The sequence below is a fragment of the Chelon labrosus genome (genome assembly GCF_963514085.1).
Source record: "Chelon labrosus genome assembly, chromosome: 2".
Taxonomy (NCBI): Eukaryota; Metazoa; Chordata; class Actinopteri; order Mugiliformes; family Mugilidae; genus Chelon; species Chelon labrosus.
The window spans coordinates 17,730,937-17,753,251 of record NC_140338.1 but is presented as its reverse complement, the minus strand read 5'-3'; the positions used below and the strand labels follow the sequence as shown (position 1 = coordinate 17,753,251).

Sequence of the window (22,315 nt, the reverse complement as noted above, 5' to 3'; positions counted from 1 at the left end):
GCCACATTGCTGTATCGAGTCTTTAAATGGAAAACAAAAAAAAGTTTCATAAATCATGAAATATAGAAGAGATTTGAGGTGTATACAATCTAAGATTATCAGAGCTAAAAAGTACAATACAGACAAATTTAAATATGTTTCTATCACGTTAAAAACATTAAGGAATAAAAAAATAAAAAAGGAATAAAACATTTATATATGATTATTTTTACCAAAGATTCTCATACTCAAAAATTTAGGATGGGAAATTATTAATAAGCATGTTTTATTTCATTTTTTAGGACAGTTTAACATATTTTTTGTTCACACACTATTCCGCCTCAGCCTAGTGCGTCAGCTTACCCTTTTCCCCTGCCACATTTTCCAGAAGTGCAACTGCAGCTACCACTCGTGAGCTCACCAAATTCTAAGACCTCGTGAATGAGGGTAGTGAGTGGTAAGATTTCAAAAATCATTTCGCAAGATTTTTTTTTTTTATTCCTGGAAGACGCCGCATCATTTTACAGTTAACAAAAGTGAAGTTTCCCAGAATGCGTTGACCCTGGGCAACCGGGGGCCAGTTCATCAAGGTGGCAATCATGTTCAGCCTTATTAACAACATATAAATAACTTACTCCTTAAGGCGTTAGCCATCATATCTAAAGTCTAAGGCCATTTCACAGTGACTTTGTATAAACACATACATGTATATAAAAGACCAATAAACAGATCAGTGCCAGTTAAACCAACCCTCCATGTCTGACCACGTAATTTCGTTATATGATACTTGTATAATATAATGACAAATAAAGGCTCTTTATCTTTATCTTTATCTTTAAAGACGCTCGGCCACTGAGAAAATCTACAAGTCGGAAAGCAAAGTTTATTGCAGGCACTCTTCAGTTAGTGTCGTGTTTCCGACAGTTGGATACAGAAACAGAAAGAGAAAACATAAGGAAATCCTGGGGAAGAACAAGTTAGTCAGTCTAAATTTAAACACACGGCATACAGTATGGATCAATACAGATTTTATCACGGATTAAAATCAGATGTATTAATACCTTTGTTTTAAGAGGATAGCTTTTAAAACAGCAGCACTGAATCTAAATCTGAGTTTAATCTATTCACGTTTTCACATCATCGACATCTGAATTAAGATCAGAACAGAGACGTAACCATTGTAATCTCATTTATGACGGACAGACAGTAGTGACACCTCTATCTCTTACTGTAAATATTGTATGTAGGTTAGACTCTGCATGTGAAAGCAGCAGCTCAGGGGTGTTTGAGAAGCTATTATCAGTCATCAATATGTACAAATGTTGAGGCTTATGAGATGAAATGTATGCAACCTGCAGTGAGGCCAACTTTCATGAAGATTACTATACTATAAAGAAACAGTTGTTTGTCTTGACATCCAGGGCCTCATCACCAGGTACTTTGATGGCACACGGTGCCCTGGGTCAACGTATTCTGGGGAACTTCGCTTTTGTTAACTGTGAAATGATGCAGCATCTTCCGGGAATAAAAAAAATTAATTGGCAACAGGACTGACGCAAAAAAGACACACCCATGACAAAGCATTAGCAACTCGTAGACAGATGTCTTGGAGCTTCAAAGATGGATGAAACGACCAGTCAAAATGAAACTACCACTGAACGCTATCATCTATGTAAAGGATGAGCAACAGCTGGTGGTTAAGGTGAAGTCAAACATAATCTACTGCATTCAGCCCCCAGACTTTCGCAATTCCATCCAGTACTCTAAGACCTGACATCATCATGTGGTCCCATTAGGGAAAGAAAGAAAGACCCCTTGGCAGATCTGACTATCCTGTGGGAGCTGAGCCGTGAGAAAATGAGGAAGTGTAGTTCTATCTTGGAAGAGTTCAAAGTTGCCAAGTGCTGACTCGCTTTGACAAATTAAAACACCAGAGAACAACTGATCTGAGAGTCTGGAATAAAACGGAGTGCAGGGAGGAAGTGGGAACGGTTCCTCAAGATCTAGAACATCTCTGACAACCACTGCATTAGATTCAAGTTTCAAGATTCAAGAAGTTTATTGTCGTGTCAACAGCAAAGGTTACACTGAGCAATTAAATTCTTCCTTTGCGAGTTCCCTTCACACAACTAAAATAAACAACCAAGTTCAACTAAAGTAAAGGCAATAAACTTTAATCCAGCATAGCAAATAAATAAAGTAAGCAAGTACTGTGTACAAAAGGGTGGAGTGTCACCAGAATACAGGGTGCTATTAGTTGCGCAATACTATCACAGTTCAGGAAGACAGGGCTTAGGATGTTCCTGTTTTCAGCTGTGGTCTAAGTTCAGTCTTAACGAAAAGAAAACTCTAATTCAGGATGAGGAGTGAAAGCCATCAAGCTCAAAACACAGGGGGGCTTGGACCCGATGGGAGCTTCCTAAAAGGTCGATCACACTGGCAGAGCTGGACATCTGGAGATGTTTCATGTCTCCTTTGTGCTCTGGACTGTAATAACACCAGCAAACATGCACAGGCTGGGAAGAAAGGAGGACTGTTGTGCAGGTTTTGTGGAGCTGAACCCCACTGGTTCAACGTCACAACCCAAGATCGCGATTGGTTTTCGCACCTGTCAGTCAAACAGCCTGGACTTCTGCTTTCGCCACTTTGCAATACAGCTGAAGATCAGAGCTAAAAAGTGCAATACAGACAAATCTAAATATGTTTCTATCACGTTAAAAACGCATAAGGAATAAAACATTTGGTTAATCTTAACAAAGATTCTCATACTCAAAAACTTAAGATAGGAATTTATTACTAAGCATGTTTATTTATTTATTTTTTTTTCGGACAATTAAACATTTTTATTTACACAGAATTCTGCATCAGCCTTGTGCGTCAGCTCATTACCCGTACCACAAAAGTGCAACTACAATGTTTTAACTGCAGCCCCCACTGATTTCAAAAATACTGTCATTACGCAAGAATTTTTTCCCCCTAGAAGACGCCGCATCGTTTAACAGTTAACAAAACCAGTTCCCCAGAATACGTTGACCCAGGGCAACTGGGGGCCAGTTCATCAAGGTGTCAATCATATTAAACCTTATTAACACCATATAAATAATTAACTGCATAAGGCGTTAGCCATCATATCTAAAGACGAAGGCCATTTTTACAGTGACTTTGTATAAACACAAACATATATCTAAAAATCCAATAAACAGATCAGTGCCAGTTAAAGACGCTCTGTCCCTGAGAAAATCTACAAGTCTGAAAGCAAAGTTTATTGCAGGCACTCTTCAGTTAGTGTTGTGTTTCTGACAGTCGGACAGTCTTGTGGAGCCGTGCGGTGCTGGTGTCACAATTCCCTCTTCACTTCATACTGACAGACACAGGACTCTCGCTGACTGTCCAAGTACGGCTTACATCCCAAGTGCATAATGGCGTCAAAAAGCAGAGTCACTGCTGATTCGCATGCTGTTGAAACAGAAAGAGAAAGCATGAGGAAGTAGTAGTAGTAGGAAGAACCGTCACTGTTACTGTCAGTCTAAATTTAAACACACGGCATACAGCATGGATCAATACAGATTTTTATCACAGATTAAAATCAGATGTATTAATACCTTTGTTTTAAGAGGATAGCTTTTAAAACAGCAGCACTGAATCTAAATCTGAGTTTAATCTATTCAAGTTTTCACATCATCGACATCTGAATTAAGATCAGAACAGAGACGTAACCACTGTAATCTCGTTTATGACAGACAAACAGTAGTCATACCTCTATCTCTTACTGAAAATATTGTATGAAGGTTAGACTCTGCATGTGAAAGGAAGTCGTAGTAGTAGGAGGAACTGTCACTGTTACTGTCAGCAATTAAATTCTTCCTTTGCGAGTTCCCTTCACACAACTAAAATGAACAACTAAGTTCAACTAAAGCAAAGGCAATAATCTTTAATCCAAGCATAGCAAATAAATAAATAAATAAATAAAGTAAGCAAGTACTGTGTACAAAAGGGTGGAGTGTCAGCAGAATACAAGGTGCTATTAGTTGTGCAATACTATCACAGTTCAGGAAGACAACGCTTAGGATGTTCCTGTTTTCAGCTGTGGTCTAAGTTCAGTCTTAACGAAAAGAAAACTCTAATTCAGGATGAGGAGTGAAAGCCATCAAGCTCAAAACACAGGGGGGCTTGGACCCGATGGGAGCTTCCTAAAAGGTCGATCACACTGGCAGAGTTGGACATCTGGAGATGTTTCATGTCTCCTTTGTGCTCTGGACTGTAATAACACCAGCAAACATGCACAGGCTGGGAAGAAAGGAGGACTGTTGTGCAGGTTTTGTGGAGCTGAACCCCACTGGTTCAACGTCACAACCCAAGGTCGCGATTGGTTTTCGCACCTGTCAGTCAAACAGCCTGGACTTCCGCTTTCGCCACTTTGCAATACAGCTGAAGATCAGAGCTAAAAAGTGCAATACAGACTAATCTAAATATGTTTCTATCACGTTAAAAACGCATAAGGAATAAAACATTTGGTTAATCTTAACAAAGATTCTCATACTCAAAAACTTGGGATAGGAAATTATTACTAAGCATGTTTTTTTATTTTTTTATTTTTTATTTTTTAGGACAATTTAACATTTTTATTTACACAGAATTCTGCATCAGCCTTGTGCGTCAGCTCATTACCCGTACCACAAAAGTGCAACTACAGTGTTTTAACTGCAGCCCCCACTGATGAGCTCACAAGACTCATGGAAGAATGAAGTGAGTGGCAAGATTTAAAAAACGTCATTACGCAAGAATTTTTTTCCTAGAAGACGCCGCATCGTTTAACAGTTAACAAAAACAGTTCCCCAGAATATGTTGACCCAGGGCAACTGGGGGCCAGTTCATCAAGGTGTCAATCATATTAAACCTTATTAACACCATATAAATAATTAACTGCATAAGGCGTTAGCCATCATATCTAAAGACGAAGGCCATTTTTACAGTGACTTCGTATAAACACAAACATATATCTAAAAATCCAATAAACAGATCAGTGCCAGTTAAATACACTCTATCCCTGAGAAAATCTACAAGTCTGAAAGCAAAGTTTATTGCGGGCACTCTTCAGTTAGTGTTGTGTTTCCGACAGTCGGACAGTCTTGTGGAGCCGTGTGGTGCTGGTGTCACAGTTCCCTCTTCACTTCATACTGACAGACACAGGACTCTCGCTGACTGTCCAAGTACGGCTTACATCCCAAGTGCATAACGGCGTCAAAAAGCAGAGTCACTGCTGATTCGCATGCTGTTGAAACAGAAAGAGAAAGCATGAGGAAGTAGTAGTAGTAGGAAGAACCGTCACTGTTACTGTCAGTCTAAATTTAAACACACGGCATACAGCATGGATCAATACAGATTTTTATCACAGATTAAAATCAGATGTATTAATACCTTTGTTTTAAGAGGATAGCTTTTAAAACAGCAGCACTGAATCTAAATCTGAGTTTAATCTATTCAAGTTTTCACATCATCAACATCTGAATTAAGATCAGAACAGAGACGTAACCATTGTAATCTCATTTATGACGGACAAACAGTAGTGACACCTCTATCTCCTACTGTAAATATTGTATGAAGGTTAGACTCTGCATGTGAAAGCAGCAGCTCAGGAGTTTTTAGGAAGCTATTATCAGTCATCATTATGTACAAATGTTGAGGCTTATGAGTTGAAATGTATGCAACCTGCAGTGAGGCCAACTTTAATGAAGATTACTATATTATAAAGAAACAGTTGTTTGTCTTGACATCCAGGGCCTCATCACCAGGTACTTTGAGAACATCAAACTAAGATTCCCATCCTCCAGCTTCACAACAACTGGAGAAAGTAATAGTAACAGGACACGCCATCTCCCCCGTCTTGTTGTTCATGGACATGAACCTAATGCAACCATTAAAGAGTCAAGAGGGCCAATGGTCGTCACAGGACATTAACATCCAACAGGGGTTTTATGGATGACTTCACAGTGAAATTAACAACCCACGCGCAGGCAGTATGGGTCTTGGCAGAACTCCACCGCATGGCAACTTCACTTTCAAGACCAAGATATCAAGGTACCCGGTGAAACAAAGAGGAAAACCAACTGAGAAGTTCAAGCTACACACACGGAAGGTAGTCTGTATGTGTGTAGTTCTGTCTCTAATTTTGGATGAGGAGTGAAGGCCATAAAGCTAAAAACGGGGGGGGGGGGGGTTGCTTGGACCTGATGGGACATCTGGAGATGTTTCATGTCTCCTTTGTGGTCTGGACTGTAATAACACCAGCAAACATGCACAGGCTGGGAAGAAAGGAGGACTGTTGTGCAGGTTTTGTGGGGCTGAAGGTACCATGGCGCACGGTAAATGATTTGTAAAACAGGACTGACTCAAAAAAGACACAGTGGCACCATGACAAAGCATTAGCAACTCGTAGACAGACGTCTTGGCGCTTCAAAGATGGAAGAAACGACCAGTCAAAATGAAACTACCACTGAACGCTATCATCTATGTGAAGGATGAGCAACAGCTGGTGGTTAAGGTGAAGTCAAACATAATCTACTGCATTCAGTCTCAGACCTTGGCAATTCCATTCACTACTCTAAGACCGGACGTCATTATGTGATCCCATTAGGGAAAGAAAGAAAGACCTCCTGGTAGAACCGACCGTCCTGTGGGAGCTGAGCTGTGAGAAAAGAAGTGAGGTAAGTACGAACATCTGCTCCAAGACTGTCGTGACAAAGGGTGTACGAATGGTTATTACTACTGTGAAGGTGGGGAGAAGGTGACTAAAGGAACGGTAAATACATTCATCATCAGCACAACAAATTACAGCAATGGAAGGCTACTGTTTTCTTTTAACGAGGTGTAAAGAAAAAAGACACATAAGAACTGAGTCACTGGTGAATCCGTTTGACCCTTATGACACAGCAACCACGCAGATTTCTAAATCTCTGAGTTTCTAAATAACAGAAATATAGGGAATTCCTGACCATAATACATACAGCAATTACAGCAGTTTGGGTTTATGCTAAGTATCTGACTCAAAGGTGTGTTGGTTTGCCCATTTCGTTTCACTTTTGCTTTGTAATTCTTCTCAACTCAAGCTTAAACCTTTTTTAATACTATGTAACTATGCGTAAATTATGATAGTACACATAACAGTAACAAGATCTGCAAACATATATATATATATATATATATATATATATATAGTTTTATTTTTTTATAAATACACCACTTTGCTTCCCCCTGCTGGATGTACTGTATATTACAACTATATCTAGTTAGACTACACAGTAAAAAATGCATCTGAACTTTTAATATTATTCTTGAACTCAATCAAATAAGTTATGATAGATATTAGATATGACATGTTATATATGCTGTATAAGATTTTATTGTCACTGCTGACTATGATAATGTCAGGATCGATAACCCAGAAAAACATTTAAGAATACTAATATAACGAGTTTTGCAAATGTATACATACAGGACATACAGCCCTTCACTTCTTTAGTGAAGGTCCCCCCCTCCACTAGGACAACCTAGAATCATCTACAGTGCATCACTTGAGCCAGGTCTTACCTTGGACACTCTGGGACAGTCCCAGAGTCCTTTGCACATTCCTGCAGATGGTCTCGAGACAGTCCTGAAACTGGTCATCGCAGTCATGCTTCTCATTGCCGCAGGTGTCATAGCAGCGGTCGTGCTGGTTACAGCATTTGGTCATGGACGGGATACCTATATCAAACTGGAAATGTCAGCACAGTTACTTTTAGGTTGTGATACAGGTGTTCAGGATTGAGATAAGAAAATTATATGATGATCATATTATATATTGCACTTCTGATGTTAAAACTGCCACGCAGACATGACATTTTGAAGTACCTAATAACATTATGACGACAATTTAAACGCAAAACACTTAATAAGAATCACTGTATTTTTTAGATGGTGTGATGAAAGTCCACAGCTGCAGAAATGTGTCAGTTGCAGAAATGAATCATATCTTATTAGTCACTCATAATGAAACTTCAAACTCTAGATTAATCACAATTTACACATTTAGTTTGTATTAGTAATCTGGATAATGTATTGTTTACAGTGCAGAACATAGCAAACGTCTAACACACAGAGTGGCCCAATATATACAGACGTTACTGAACTTATGTCTAGTCCATCCAGTCCAGTTTGTTAAAATAAAAAAATATACCAGATCCATCATAATAATAATAATAATAATAATAAATTTTATTTATAAAGCACTTTACATCAAATATCTCAAAGTGCTACAGGTTAAAAAGAAGAAGAAAAGGTTTTAAAAAAGAAAAAACATCTAAAGGGGACCAAAAGCTTTGCTAAAAAGAAATGTCTTAAGACCTTTTTTAAAACAGTCAGTGGATTGTGGTGCCCTCAAGTCATAAGGTTTTATAAAGCAAACAGGACACATGAGATCACAACGTAGAATGCCACAGCCAATTCTCTGAATGCTTTCGGAGATTCGAGATTTCAGTTCTGAACATTTACTGAGGTGACTTTATTCCATTGAAAGAAGATTTCACATTGTTGCATTGGGTAACTGAGAGACAGTAGGTGGAAATCTACCGTAATAAGTACCAAAAGTAAGTATGAAAAATGTTACGTGCATTATGTTGCATAAATGTGCATAAATGTTTTAGATGTGCAGTTTTTAAGTACATCATATTAAGCTTGTGGCTGCGAGTAGCTTCATATAAATTACACTACCCACCAAGATGTCTCCCCTTCTTCTGTACAGTCATCACATAATATAATATACATTAATACAAAAAAAGAATAATAAACCAGAGATGCAGACACATACAGAAACATTGTTATTTTGTTGTTTATTTTGTTTTAATGATTTTAAATTGAATTTTAATTTAGAATGAGATTAATTGTAGGTAAGTTTGTAAAAGTTGTAGGTGAGGAGGTGTGGGAAGATGGAGATGTGAAGATGAAGGAGGAAGAAGAGGATTTGAGGAAAAATGTAGAGGAGGGAGGTGGATGAGAGGCATAGAGGGAAGGCTGGGGGGGTCATTGAGAGGATGTAGAAAGGGGAGTTTGAAGGAGGTGGAGAAAGGGTAGAGAGAAGATGGAGACAGGAGGAAGAGGAAGCTTCTGTTGTCCGGCCTACGCCGAACAAAAAGGTTCAAAAAAGGCAACTGGACTTGTAGAGATTTTGAGAAGATGTTTCACCACTCATCCAAGTAGCTTCTTCAGTTCTAGGGGACTTGTGGGAAGTTTGAGGTTTAAATAGGGAGCTTCCTCTCCTCCTCAAGTTGTCTCATGGCGTCTAATAGAACTTTCTTGTCCTCCTCAAATTATTTTCTGTCCTCCCTCAGTTCTGTCTTTTCCTCCGACAGCACCTTCTTCTCTTCTTCCAGTTCTTTCTTAGCTTCTTTCAGATCTTTTATCTCCTCCTCCAGTTTGCCATTCTTCTGCTCCATTTCTTCTTTGATCTCCTCAAGTTTCCTATTCTTCTCTTCCATCTCTTTCTTTGTCTCTTCCATTTCCTTTTTCGCCTTTTCAAATGTCGCTTTCTCCTCCTCCAGCGCCTTCTTCGCCTTGTTGAGTTCAAGGATTTCATGATCTTTCTGGCACAGCAGCTGGTTTAACTCCTGCTGGTGTTCATTGGAGTTACTCTCTGTCTGTGAACCGACCTCATGCTTCAGCTTGTTGTTGTCTGACTCTTCTGCGAGTTTGGTCCGTGTAGCCGGTGATTAAGTCAGATCTGTTCCGCTGTTCTGCTAGGACTCCGCTAGAACCTTTGTCACCGGTTCTGTTCATAACTTTTATGGACAGAATTTCTAGGCGCAGCCGGGTGAAGGAAGGTGTCGGGTTCGGTGATCGGAGGATCCTTGCTTGTTGCAGATGATGTGATTGAACAAGGCCCTCCAGCTCTTGCTGGGGCAGTTCGCAGCCGAGTGGGAAGCGGCTGGGATGAAGTTCAGCACCTCCAAGTCTGAGGCCATGGTCCTCAGTCGGAAAAGGGTGGCTTGACCACTCTGGGTCGGGGAGGAGGTCCTTATCACAGTTTTATATCTTTCTTTTCTAGACCAGATGTTGAATTTATTGAATTATCAACAGGAGTCGTCCAGTTCTAGACACTGAGGGTAGAATGAGGATCACTGAATTTTATTTTATTTTATTTTTTGTTTTTCAGTTATGTTTTAAATGGACCAAAACATGTTTTCAAGTAGAAATTGATTGGACAATGTGAATTTTAGGCAATAAAAATTACTGACAACACTAATATCAACATATCCCATGTATTTGCCAGGTTCCCTCCTTTGTCTCGTACTGCAAATAAAAAGTGTAGTATATTGTATTTCTATTAATTTGCATTTAAAAAAAATAATAATTAAGCCAATATATATGCTGCACAATAAAAGCCACATAGCAACATACTTATTGTGACACAGACTCACAACCATCTCCTCAGATTACCTGAAATCCAAAGAGCGGGGAGCCACATCCATTGGGTGGTGGTTGCTTGTACCCAGGACGAGGCACCGGCTTGTACCCTGTAAGACAGGAGCAAAGGTGAAGAGGTTTCTTGTTCTTGCACCGTCCGTTATCTCGCTGTCAGAGATAACCACATCATGACTGAGTAGCTTACTATGCCGATCAATGGGCAATGATATATTTTGCATTTACCAGCTGTAAACATGAGCTCAACCTTCAAGCTTTTTGTGTCTAATTAACCAAAGTTCTTCGGTACATACATGGAAAGTGTGGTTTGGATGTGCAAGGCAGAATGTCTGTTACTTCTACTGGGTTGACAGCTGTTGTATTCTTGGAGAAAGGCCTTGAAGGAAGAAAGAAAGAAAGTCTTACCATCACTACATCTGTAATGACACAGTCCGTCATCGCCACCAAACAGGTCCAGTGCTGCGTTCAAGTACGTGTCAATCTTGTGTATTCCATTTCGAATAGTTTTCAGAGTCATCCTCCAGTCTGGAGTCTCTGGCTCTTGTTTGCAGGCAGACACAGGTGAGAAACATCCGCAGGAGTACAAACTTAACAGGAAAACACACATGTAGCTGGGGCGCTGCATAATAGTCCACTTCACGTCAGAGCCGGAAAGACACATTTCCCGGCTAAGCGGTTTGACTCAACCGATTTATTCCTCGAAACGCTGTCTCATTAGCATCTTAGGTTCTACCTCTGTTTGTTTGCATTTTCATTCCCAGGTCGCTGAAGAGGCACTGCCGCTGCTCTGATGTCGCTTCCGGGTTTGACGCTGTCACGTGACTGCTGATAAACCAACGTGGATGATGTCACCAGTTGCAACGAAGAAAAGTCTCGAATACATTTTGAGGTTTGAACAAAAACACACTATTATTGCAGTTAAATTGTTAGAATTATTAATTAATTAATTAATTAATTATATAATTAGATTTGTTTATTGTTTACGTCATCCACAGTTAGTTAAAATGGTAGCGGGACACCAACTCCCAGAAAACCCTGCAAAGATTAGCTTATCTTTTTTAGTTTAAAAGTTTAGTACAAAAGTGTAGTTACTTCATTAGATCATCGCTAGGCTGGCATTTTGTTTGTAAAATACACGTTTAATGTAAAGATGCAAGCCAAAAGAAATAGAAGGTAGGAATAAAATTGTTATTTTAAAATTAAGATCCATTTTTACCTAGGATAAACCTTTAATTCATCTCGCAGTGGGATAAATAAACATGCTTGAGAAATACACTTGTGTACCTGCCATTGATATACTTTTTAACACCTCTCTCTGCGCTTACGAAAAAAGCTTAACGTTATATCGTTTCAATTCTGGTTTCCATGGTAACAGCAACACGTATCCAACTAGCATCTGTGTTGCTAAGGAGATGCATCATTCAACATTACTAGCCAAGAGGTTTGATTTTATTTATTTTATTTACATCCAGGACAATAAAATGTATTTAAATGAAATTTACGCTTTCTTTTGTATCTCAAAATTACATTTGCCGTTATATTTTGTGCAGTACTGGCCCAGTTACTAAGGGTAACCTACAAACACTAAATAATAATAAAAAATAAATGAATGAGAAAAAAAAAAAACATGACTCAAATTCTATTTACATCTGCTATATTGGAGTAGCAGCAGACATTTTAGTAAATTAAAATCTCCATTTCAGCTTTTTGAATTTGTGCAGATTAAGAGACACACAATCACACACAATCTATGGTAACAATTTTACTTTATTTAAATGATTAGTCGAGCACTGAAGAAAACCCTTGTGTCTTCTATAGTTACTTAAATTACTGCATAAACATTCAAAAATGAAAATGTACAACCGCTTATGAATGAACAGCTCCAGTGTCCTTCCATGTATAGTCCCAACCAGCTTCACATTTTGGAGTGGACAATATAAAATGTTCTCTAGTAGCAAAGTCACTCTTCATGATCTGTTGATCTTCATCCACGCGTGGAGGTGAGTAGGCAGCTAAAACAAGCATTCTGGTATTTTTTTATATTTCCTTCTTTTGTCTGAAAGTGCCCCCAGATGAACCATGTCTCCTACTTTGTATTTACGACAAGCAGATGATGCCAAAAGCTGTTTGTGGTTCTTAAGAGAGTAACTTGCTTGTGCCGAATGCCTCTCAGGATGTCACTACTCAAAGCACATGCCTTTACAATCAAATGTCCTTGTCCTTCTTGCTTCCAGGAAAACACAAGAAAAGCAAAGTAAAAAAAAAAAAAAGATAAAAGGTGTGGGGCTTTCTACAGTGTGTGTAGATTGGTTCAATATGATATAACAAGGCAATCCCTGGGGTCAGGATGGAGTGAGGAAGAGGAGAAGTTCCAAGGGGATACGAGGAGGGACATATTATAACTTCAGTAACAGAGCTAAACTATATCATTAGTTTTTTGCTCCTAGTGTAAAGATTCTTTCTTTTAAAAATCATGAACATACACATCTATTCATATACATTTACATCATCTAGAAGCATCCAACTCATCCACCTCGGAATAGGTTATTTAGTCTGTCCAGCTCCCTGCAGTTATCCATGGTCATGAGCTCTGCCTTCTTGCGCATTCGATCATCCCTGTACACCTTAGCAGCATAAAGCAGGTCTGTTTCTGAATGAGACAAGCAAAGAAACAACGTCAGAGACTTCTGAATTCAGTAAAGCAGTGCTAAAGGTATTTTACAACCACGGTTACTTACTTGTCTGTCTCTCCTTCCAGCAGTTATTTCTGACATTAGATACATAGTCCTCCTCTACGTTTTTCTCAATTTGCTGCAGTGCTGTGCCCTTGAACTCTGACTTGAAATCTCTAGTGACGTAGTAGTCAACACGCAGGTTCTCCGTCTGCCTTTTTATGGTCTGACCTGTGGACCTGGGAGAGACAGAGGAAGTACGAGCTTGTGTAAAGTGTCTGACAACGTAACAAGTTTCACCCACATTCCTACTCGGCTGTAGAACACATTTCCTGCAAAGAACTATAAAGAGACTGTGTGCTAAATTAACAAACCACAGTCAACAGAAGTGTTTAAAACACACCTAAAGGCCAACTTAGAGAGGTAATGTTTATCAGTTCTGAAGGTACAGTATGACAGGTGAATAAGTGAATGTTGCACGTGAGATTCGAGACTTGCTGCGTACTAGTGCAGGCTAATGACAGGAAGAGATTGAGTGTTAACATACGGTCTAGAGTAGAGGCTGTAGGGTGGAGGGGACACCATCATCTGGCTCAGTATTGACACTAAAATCAGGACCACAATGGGCATCAGCTGGATAAACATTGAAAAACCGCCCTGTAGAGAAGCAGAGAGTGGTTACTTTCGTTTCAGTAACAAATGTATTGCATAACGTAGAACAACACAAGGAGACATGCATCAACTAAACACGGGCATTTATTAAAAATTACAAATTTTGAACGTACATCTCCTCTTTCTTCTGTTCTCTCTTGTCGGTAATCCGTCTGTTGGCTGTAGCTCGTCCTGCCGTTGGTGAAAGTGTGTGCACTTGCTGTAGACAAATATGAACAAAATATACAAATATTAGCCAGACACAAAGTTATGGAATAGATATGTCACCTACTGTACCTATTCTGAAAAAGCTACAGGATAAGTTCATGCCATGTCATCTGGCCCTTTGGGTAAATTCAGGGGAGAGGACAACAACAAAGTGCCTCTGTTGTAGTAATTATAACAACGACTGGTCTGTTTTACACAAACTAATGTCTGGCACAATTGTAACATTTGATGAGTAGACCTTTTCTGAACCATAAACTCATTGGTATGCGGTCTACTGTTTTAAAGTCTTGAGTTTACTATTAGTCATCATATTCAAAGAGCTGGGGTGGCTCTAATGGAGAATCTAGTCATGGCTCATCAATCACTACAGAAAAGATCTGCCAATCAGGCACATTCCCCAACAATGCCCTCTTTGACGCCTTATATTTACTCAAGGAAATCAAAGATCAAGAATATCATGATGACTAGTGGGAAAATTTTTCGGCTTTGTATTATTTACGACTAAACTGCGGACGTAACCGCTTCACTTTTCAGACCTGCTGGCTAAGTATATTTCTCATATAGAGTCTTTGTTCTGAACCCACGAACATCAAGTTATTATCTAGGGACCTTAAGATTCACCAAAAAAAACAAGAAAACTAAAAACAATCTAACTTAAAAACAAGGTCATTGACAATTAAATTGATAACTGACACCATGATCTAAATATGTGGAGCATACACCTGTTTTAAGTGTAAAGTTATGTGTCAGTGTCACGATAGACATATAAGTGCTTACTCACAGGAGGGGAAGCCGCCTCCAAAGAACATGTTGAAGAGGTCCTCAGGTGTGATGTCTGCCTCGAAGCCCCTGTGGAAGTCAAAGCCCCCTCCATGTGAGTGACTGGGGCTGCTCGGCTCCTCCCCTCCCGTCAGGTCATACTGCCGCCTTTTGTCTGAGTTGCTCAGCACTGCGTATGCATTGCCAATCTCTGAAGAGGAAGAGGGTCACGTTAGAGGGCTAACACCGAGCCATTCATTGCCTGTGCATATATGTATGTTTATGTACAATATAGCTTCGATTTTCCAATACAATTTAAGCTATTACAGAATGTAATACTATCCTGTGCCAGTTGTCAGGTCTAGACACAGATTAACTTAGAAAACGTCAAGCTCAGTCAATTACTATCAAACTGAAAAAGAAATTAACAAAATAAAAGTAGTAAATTTACTCTTAAAGGCCTCTGTTGCTCCAGGTGTCTGATTTTTGTCCGGATGGAACTTGAGAGCTAGTTTCCTGTAGGCTTTCTTAAGTTCCTCTTCATTGGCTTCTTTACTGACTCCGAGCACTTCATAGTAGTCCTTACACCGCTTTATTCTGAAAGACACAGACAGAAGGTGAAAGGCTCTAAAAAAAATCATTTGTTAATCTACAGTAAATGCATGTTGATGATGCCATATTGTCACTGCAAGTAATCTCGGGTCTCACAGACGAGTGACAGCCAAATACTAACCCTAACACAAACAGCTATATTCACATACATTGTGGCTTATGAAGTTTACATTTCTACACTTACACAGACAGTACTAAGTGCTTAGATGCCACGAGCTTGCTGCAATCATCTAGGTTCTCATAATACATGACGACCTGGTGAGTTAAGAGTGTATACATCAGGTATAAAATATTTTATGAAGCTAACTATTAAGTCTTAATAATGTTTTTTTTCAGCACTTTCTAAAATGTAAGTTCGGTATCAGCCCCTCACAACAGACGTGTCTCTTCTAAAGTATGACGCAAAAACACATCCTGTCATTTTTATTACCCTTGTATGTTTTGCTAAACAATGAATTAAATGACCACAATGTACACGATGTAGACAAGGCCGGAGCAGTTAATGACATGATGCAATTTTAACTCACTAAAGCATCCCCCACAAGATTTAAACCACCAGGGGAACCTGTGAACTTAAACTGCAATACACTGGTAAGATTGCGTAACAACGAGCTGCATGTGTTATCTTATAAATGAATTATGCATAGGATATGATTGGTTGTTTTGTGGATAAAAAGGTTGGCTCACCTTTCTCTCTCTCTCTATATCTAGTCCTGTCTTGTGGTCTAAAATTAAATTTATGCGTTGGTTACTGGGTGTCTACTTGACACTCTCATCACGCTCATGGGAAATACAGACATCAAGATGCAAAGGTTCCCTGAGCAGTAGTTATGTGTGCATGACACTGCATGGCTGCCCTTGTTTAGCCAGAAATGAACAGTAGATCTTCCACAGTGCCCAACATCCATGTGCGGGGGGTCCATAGAGAGCCGAAGTCCCGCCCCCTCTACTTCCGGGTTATGGGACCTATCTTTCGAAAAAATATGAACGGCAGTCTATGGCGAAAGATAAATTATTTTCTGGTCCCGATCGACTTGTGCCTTGGATTATACATATGTTGTTTTTCAGAATAAAAAATGATTTTGCATGTCAAGAATGTCACAGTTTGTCGCAAGATAGTTAAGTAAAACGCTATGGAAAACTACAAGTCCCGCATGCTGGCGCGTACAGAACCGACCAAAACTCCCTTCGTGCAACTACAGCTCTCGACATGACCCGATTTATTTTCACCTCGTTTGATGCTTCTGCCTTCGTCCTGGAAGAAGACGGTAAAGCTCAACAAGGAGACAGCCATAGTTCTCTAGTGACGTACATTGTTCGAGACGAGAGATGTAGTTCACTAAGCGATCTCATACAAAACCTAATGTTGTTCAGCTTATTGACGTCAAATAATTTATCTCTTGACGTGAAAAATTATCTTTTAAATTCACACACATCATATGTGAAATTCATGCCACAATTCGAACGGGACCAAAAAATAATTATGATCTCTCCATAGACTGCCGTTCATATTTTTTCGAAAGATAGGTCCCATGACCCGGAAGTAGAGGGGCGGGACTTCGGCTCTCTATTCCCATTGAAAAATTATGTTGAAAAGCTGTGGCCATAATTAGCACTAAAATTCATTCTTCTGTAATTCTTCAAAAATGCGAAAAAAAACAGTCGACAAATGCGGGTACAGAGGAGGAAATAACCAAACTCTCTCTCGCCTTCACAATTCTATGGGAATGGACCCCTGTATAGTTATTAACTGTCTAACCTAGCAACAGTAACACAGGAAGTCAGAACCTGTCAAAGGCTAAAAGCCCTCTGGTTGGTGGTCAACAGGCCAATCAGAAGGCAAACAAAGCATTCATTGTAGGAAAGGGTAAAACAACTGAAATGGGACAAACCATAGACTCTAGTCGGGGGCCAACATTCTCACCTTTGCACACCTTCCAGCTGCTCTTTGGTGAAGGATTTAGAAGAACCACTTCCTCCAGATTCTTGGCTCTCTCTTTCTGACTGGGCACCAGTAGTTTCTGAGCGTTCGGTTGGTCTCCTGCGATATGCGCCATTTCCCGCCGAGCTCCCGTTCTTTGTTAATGCGTCCAAGAAAGCTAAAAGGAGACAAATTAAATGATGAGTTATTACCATCTGGGTTGTGTCCAACCTTACTTGAGTGAAGGTGAATGTACACAACTATAAATTGCATCTGAATACCACACTTCATACACTGCTTTCACCGCTTCAGACTTTAGAAATTGTTTTTTTAAGGCACCTACATGCTGCGTGTTTTCAGCAGTCTCAAAAGTTTATGGCAAGCTGCAGCGTGCCACTTGCATCGAATAAACTTGGAAATAAGTCAGCAGACAGTGTTAGTCTAGAAACAATACACAGACAGAAATCGCACACACCTTCCATCTGTACTGACACAGTGGTAAACAATGAAACTCAGCAAAATGTGTATAGAAAAAATATGTCTGTGAAGGTTCTCAGTCATCCAGGTTATGGTATATCCAACAAAGGTTAAAAAAGGCAACTGGACTTGTAGAGTTTTTTTTGGGAAGACGTTTCACTACTCGGATGAGTGGTGAAACGTCTTCTCCGCAGGTCATTCCTCCCTGCTGCTGTGAGGCTGCACAACCAAGCCTGCTCCCAGTAGACCACAGACACACACATTAGACAACCTCAAGGCAACGGTAACATCTCTAATATGTATGCAATACCCTACTTACACCGATCAGCCACAACATTAAAACCACTGACAGGAGAAGTGAATAACATTGACCATCTTGTGATAATACAATGTTCTGCTGGGAACCTTTTGGACCTGGCATTCATGTGGATGTCACTTAGACATGTAAAACCGACCTAGACCAGAGCAGGCACCCCCACCCCATAGCAATGACACTCCTTGATGGCAGCAGCCATCCCCAGCAGGATGCAGCCTGACACAGACACACACACACAAACGCTTTAGTAACAACTCAGAAAACATGAAAAACAGCCAAAGGTGTTGACCTGGCCTCCAAATTCACTAGATCCCAGACTGATCAAGGATCTGTCTGGGATGCACTGGACCAAGCTGTTATTATATTTTTTTTGTATTTATTTAATGGTTACTGTATGCACTGTCCCTTACTGTATGCTACAGCGACACTGCAAATCTCCCTATTGTGGGGTAAATAAAGGATTATCTTATTTCATCTTATCTTAGAGCAGACCAATTATTTCTGACTTGGCAGCAGAAGGGCTTTTAGCTGGTACATTGCACTGAACTGTTCTCTGAAATGCAATATTTATTACAGTCCTCATAAAATACCTGCTAGTCCTCTAGGCTAATTTACATGATGAAAACAGTGTACTGTCAAGTGTAACTGTTTCTACTACTACTCTTTGTATTCTAGCTGTGTGTTTACGTTTCGTATCCTCTGATGTTCAAGAATATATCTTTGGCAGCCACAACAACTTAATTTGTCCACAGTGGACAGCAGCAACCCTTACACTAATTAGATTATTAGATTATTAGATGACAACATTGTACAATAATTTCTTTAGAGTGAACTCATTCACACCAGACTGGAAAATCCTGGGTTACGGGTGAGCTAGTCGATAAGCAGCGTACTGATGCCAGATAACTCCTTTAGGACAAATATGAACTTGCTGTACGACACGGACTCCGGCATCATGTGGGTGCTTAATTGCCATGATGAAAGCTACGGGTGTCACCTTGGCCCATCTTTTCCTGTCTACCCTTTGTTTAGAAGTATCACGGTAAGGGACACACTACCTTACACAAATATTACACCATTTAGTGGTTTGTTGGCTTTCAGTTCCAGCAGTGTAAAGGTAGCTGCAGAGGTAATACAAGGTACTGAACCTAAAACTTAACATCAACTAATGGTGATATCTTTTCCCCATCCTGTCTTTCTTATCATTACTTATGAACTTATTTGATACAGACTCCTTTCAAATCATATCGTGATTAGGCAACAATTATTTTTGTGTAGTTATCAGTCTGCTTATTAGGAAGATATGTGCCGTGGTCTTTACAGTTACTAAATCCCTGCACTCATCCAGCGTTTCAAACGAGAATAAGAAGAATCAGAGACAGCGTTTGCATCAAAGCCACCTGGAATAATGGATTTAACTCTAATATCGCCAGGCCCTGAAGGTACTCCACATACCCTTTCACTATAAAGCACTTAATGTACATTTACCTACACATAATCAGGTTTAAACCCTGTTTATAAATTATCTTCTATATGTTTTTATAATATACACTTTATTCTGGTGTGCAGGAGAAGCTGGCTGTTATAATTTTACATAAGTATTAGAATCGTTTTCATTCACCTGTACCAAACAAACAGATTCAACTAACAGAAATGCCATATTTTCACATCATGAACTTCTTCTATGGTTCAATGGCACATCAGGGGAGAATTAGTGTCACTAACTGAAAGCAATTAACTTCTGAGTTAGTTACTATATTAGCTGTTGATAGATATCGAATGGTGAGGGAAACAGGGTTGTGCAGTGGCGGTGTGGAGGGGGGTGACTCCAGGACGCTGGAAGTCACTGTTAAGCCTTCTCGAGGTGTCGTGGGCCTAACTTAACGAAACATTGGTGAAGGGAGGTGCCCACTTGAAAACCCCAATGACATGCTGCATACTGCTGTTGTCTTCTTGTTACGTGGTAGCTATGGTTAGCTGCTGAGCGGGCCATACAAGCCAGCAGCGTTTAGTTAGTTTATGTTTTACAATGTCTGAACTATGCTGCTCAATGGGCTTACAAGCCAGCAGCTTTTACTTAGTTTATGTAGATTATAGGTTAATTGTCATATTATATGACCATAGGTTTGGTAGGGTCTCTTAGCTGAACAGGGCCTCTAAATGTGTTTTGCCTGGGATTTTGGCACAAGGGATTATAACATCTTATCCTGTGTATTACTGAATATGATAACCCATGTTCGACCGCAAGTCACAATTACGTAGTTTACAATAATTTAGTCAAATGTAATGAACACCGTACCCCTGCAATTAACAATTATTATCAAGGTTATATACAGTAGGATTATTATAGCAAAATGTGGCTACTTTAAAGGATCTAAACTACAAAACATATTCTGGTTTGTTTACTACATAGTTCAGTGTGTGTTCCTTCATAGTTTGATGTCTTCAGTATTAATCTAAAGTGTAAAAAATAAAAAATAAACACTGAATGAGAAGGTGGGTCAAAACTCTGGACTGGTACTGCAGCAGAGGATTTGAGAAGCTGTCAGAAAGAGCATATTAAAATGATTATGTGTTGCAGGGAGTAAAAAAAATAATAATAATAATCAAAGCTTAAAGAAGATTTGCTTAAATAACTGAAAAGGGTTCACTTGAATTAGCTGCCACACCAAATACTGAGGGTGCAGGCACAGACTGACATGCTACACTTCAACAACTGAGGAGTTACTGGTCAGCAATGTACACTTTCAGAGTCTACGAGAACCACAATCCACAAAAGAACAAACACTTTAGCCAAGCACTTCCTTGACATCGGTTTACTCTCATCTCTCAGATGTCTGTCCTGGATTAGCCTCTACAGGGAAGCTCTCTGGGTTAGTCGTTCAATTAAAGGATTGGTGGGTGGTTGAGTGGCCTGGACAGCATGACCTCAGCGCCCCCCTTTCCCCATCTCCAGGCTCCACTGCGGTGCTTTACCCGCACAGAAACCCCTACAAACTCACGACAAGTCGCAGAAGCTTCGTTAAAATCTACTACTTTTGAGTAAAAGTGAAATTAAAACTAATATTGGTGTCGATGTGTTCGTGTCATGACCGACAGTTAGCATTGCGTTATTGAAGAGGTTTAATCTTGTATTGACGATTCCGGGCTAGCTAACAACTTCTATAAGATGGCTGATATTTTGAAACACAGTATGATCACAGTTAGCTACTCACTTACTCATCATATGACTAAGATCTCATTTTATTCACTGTTAAGTTTTTTGGTTTTTTTTACGGGAAGTGCTGTGCAGGGTTAAGCTATGAGGCCCACGACTTAGCTAACAGGGATGCTAAATGTGCCCTTTTTTTTAAAGCAGGTTTCTTTTCCCACACACATTGAGTAGTCATATAAATACAAATGGCCCATAAACACTCGTCAACAAACAATTTTATGTGAATTTAAACCCAGACTGATGCTACCAGCCGCCGGCTACATGCTAACAGCTGATAACACACGGAGCTGGTTGCTGCGTCGCTAGCTTAGCTTTAGCCGGCTAAACAGGCGAGTTAGCCGCGGACGGCGTTACCTTTGGCTCTGTCAGTGGGGTAGAGCTTCTCCGCTTTGTGGAGAAACCTCAGCGCTTTCTCTTTATCCCCCGCTTCGATGGCCTTCGTCGCTATATTTATACATTTCTCCGCTTCGTCTCTGTTCCCCTCCATCTTCATTCCTCTTCCTTCCTCCCCCCCAAACGGTCAGCTGAGCGCCGCTCGCGCATCACGTGGTCAACGCCACTGACAGGCAGCAGCGTCAGAGAAACATACACACACACAAAAACCTCATGTGTCACAGACGGGATGTTATGTTTGTGTCATAGGAGTTTATCATTTCATTCATCATGCATACTCTCTTACTAGTTCATTAGGTAGGCTACACTCGTGAAAAGAAAAGAGAAAATAGTCTCCCTTGTGTCTCCAAAACAGTTGGGACTCATCAGAGAATGGACATGGTCCTTCTGAGGGTGTCCTGTGGTGACCGTTTTTGTGTGTGTGTCTGTGTCAGGCTGCATCCTGCTGGGGAGTGTCATTGCTATGAGGATGAGGAGTCTGGTCTGGTCTGGTCTGGTCTAGGTGGGTGGTACATGTCTATAGTATAATGCCAGGTCCAAAAGTTTTCCTGCAGAACATTAAATGTTTTGTCAAAAGACGTTATTTACGTGTATTTTTTTTTTTTACATGTTTTGCCCAATTGGTGCAAGTTAAAGCA

The 22,315-nt window shown here is 39.9% G+C and overlaps 2 protein-coding genes across 2 annotated transcripts; both read right to left on the bottom strand.

The window, feature by feature from the left end:
- Positions 1-4,579: 4,579 nt before the first annotated feature.
- LOC311502682 (group XIIA secretory phospholipase A2-like) lies at positions 4,580-11,343 on the bottom strand. The gene is made up of 4 exons (XM_084565011.1): positions 10,840-11,343; positions 10,450-10,526; positions 7,567-7,732; positions 4,580-5,251 (listed from the first exon to the last, which is right to left on the bottom strand). The coding sequence occupies exons 1-4, from the start codon at positions 11,093-11,095 to the stop codon at positions 5,133-5,135; spliced, it is 618 nt and encodes a 205-aa protein (XP_084421137.1). The 5' UTR covers positions 11,096-11,343; the 3' UTR covers positions 4,580-5,132.
- An 840-nt stretch (positions 11,344-12,183) lies between these two features.
- dnajb14 (DnaJ heat shock protein family (Hsp40) member B14) lies at positions 12,184-21,788 on the bottom strand. The gene is made up of 8 exons (XM_084565022.1): positions 21,639-21,788; positions 17,281-17,455; positions 15,196-15,341; positions 14,767-14,955; positions 13,892-13,977; positions 13,654-13,763; positions 13,173-13,345; positions 12,184-13,084 (listed from the first exon to the last, which is right to left on the bottom strand). The coding sequence occupies exons 1-8, from the start codon at positions 21,775-21,777 to the stop codon at positions 12,960-12,962; spliced, it is 1,143 nt and encodes a 380-aa protein (XP_084421148.1). The 5' UTR covers positions 21,778-21,788; the 3' UTR covers positions 12,184-12,959.
- Positions 21,789-22,315: the final 527 nt, after the last annotated feature.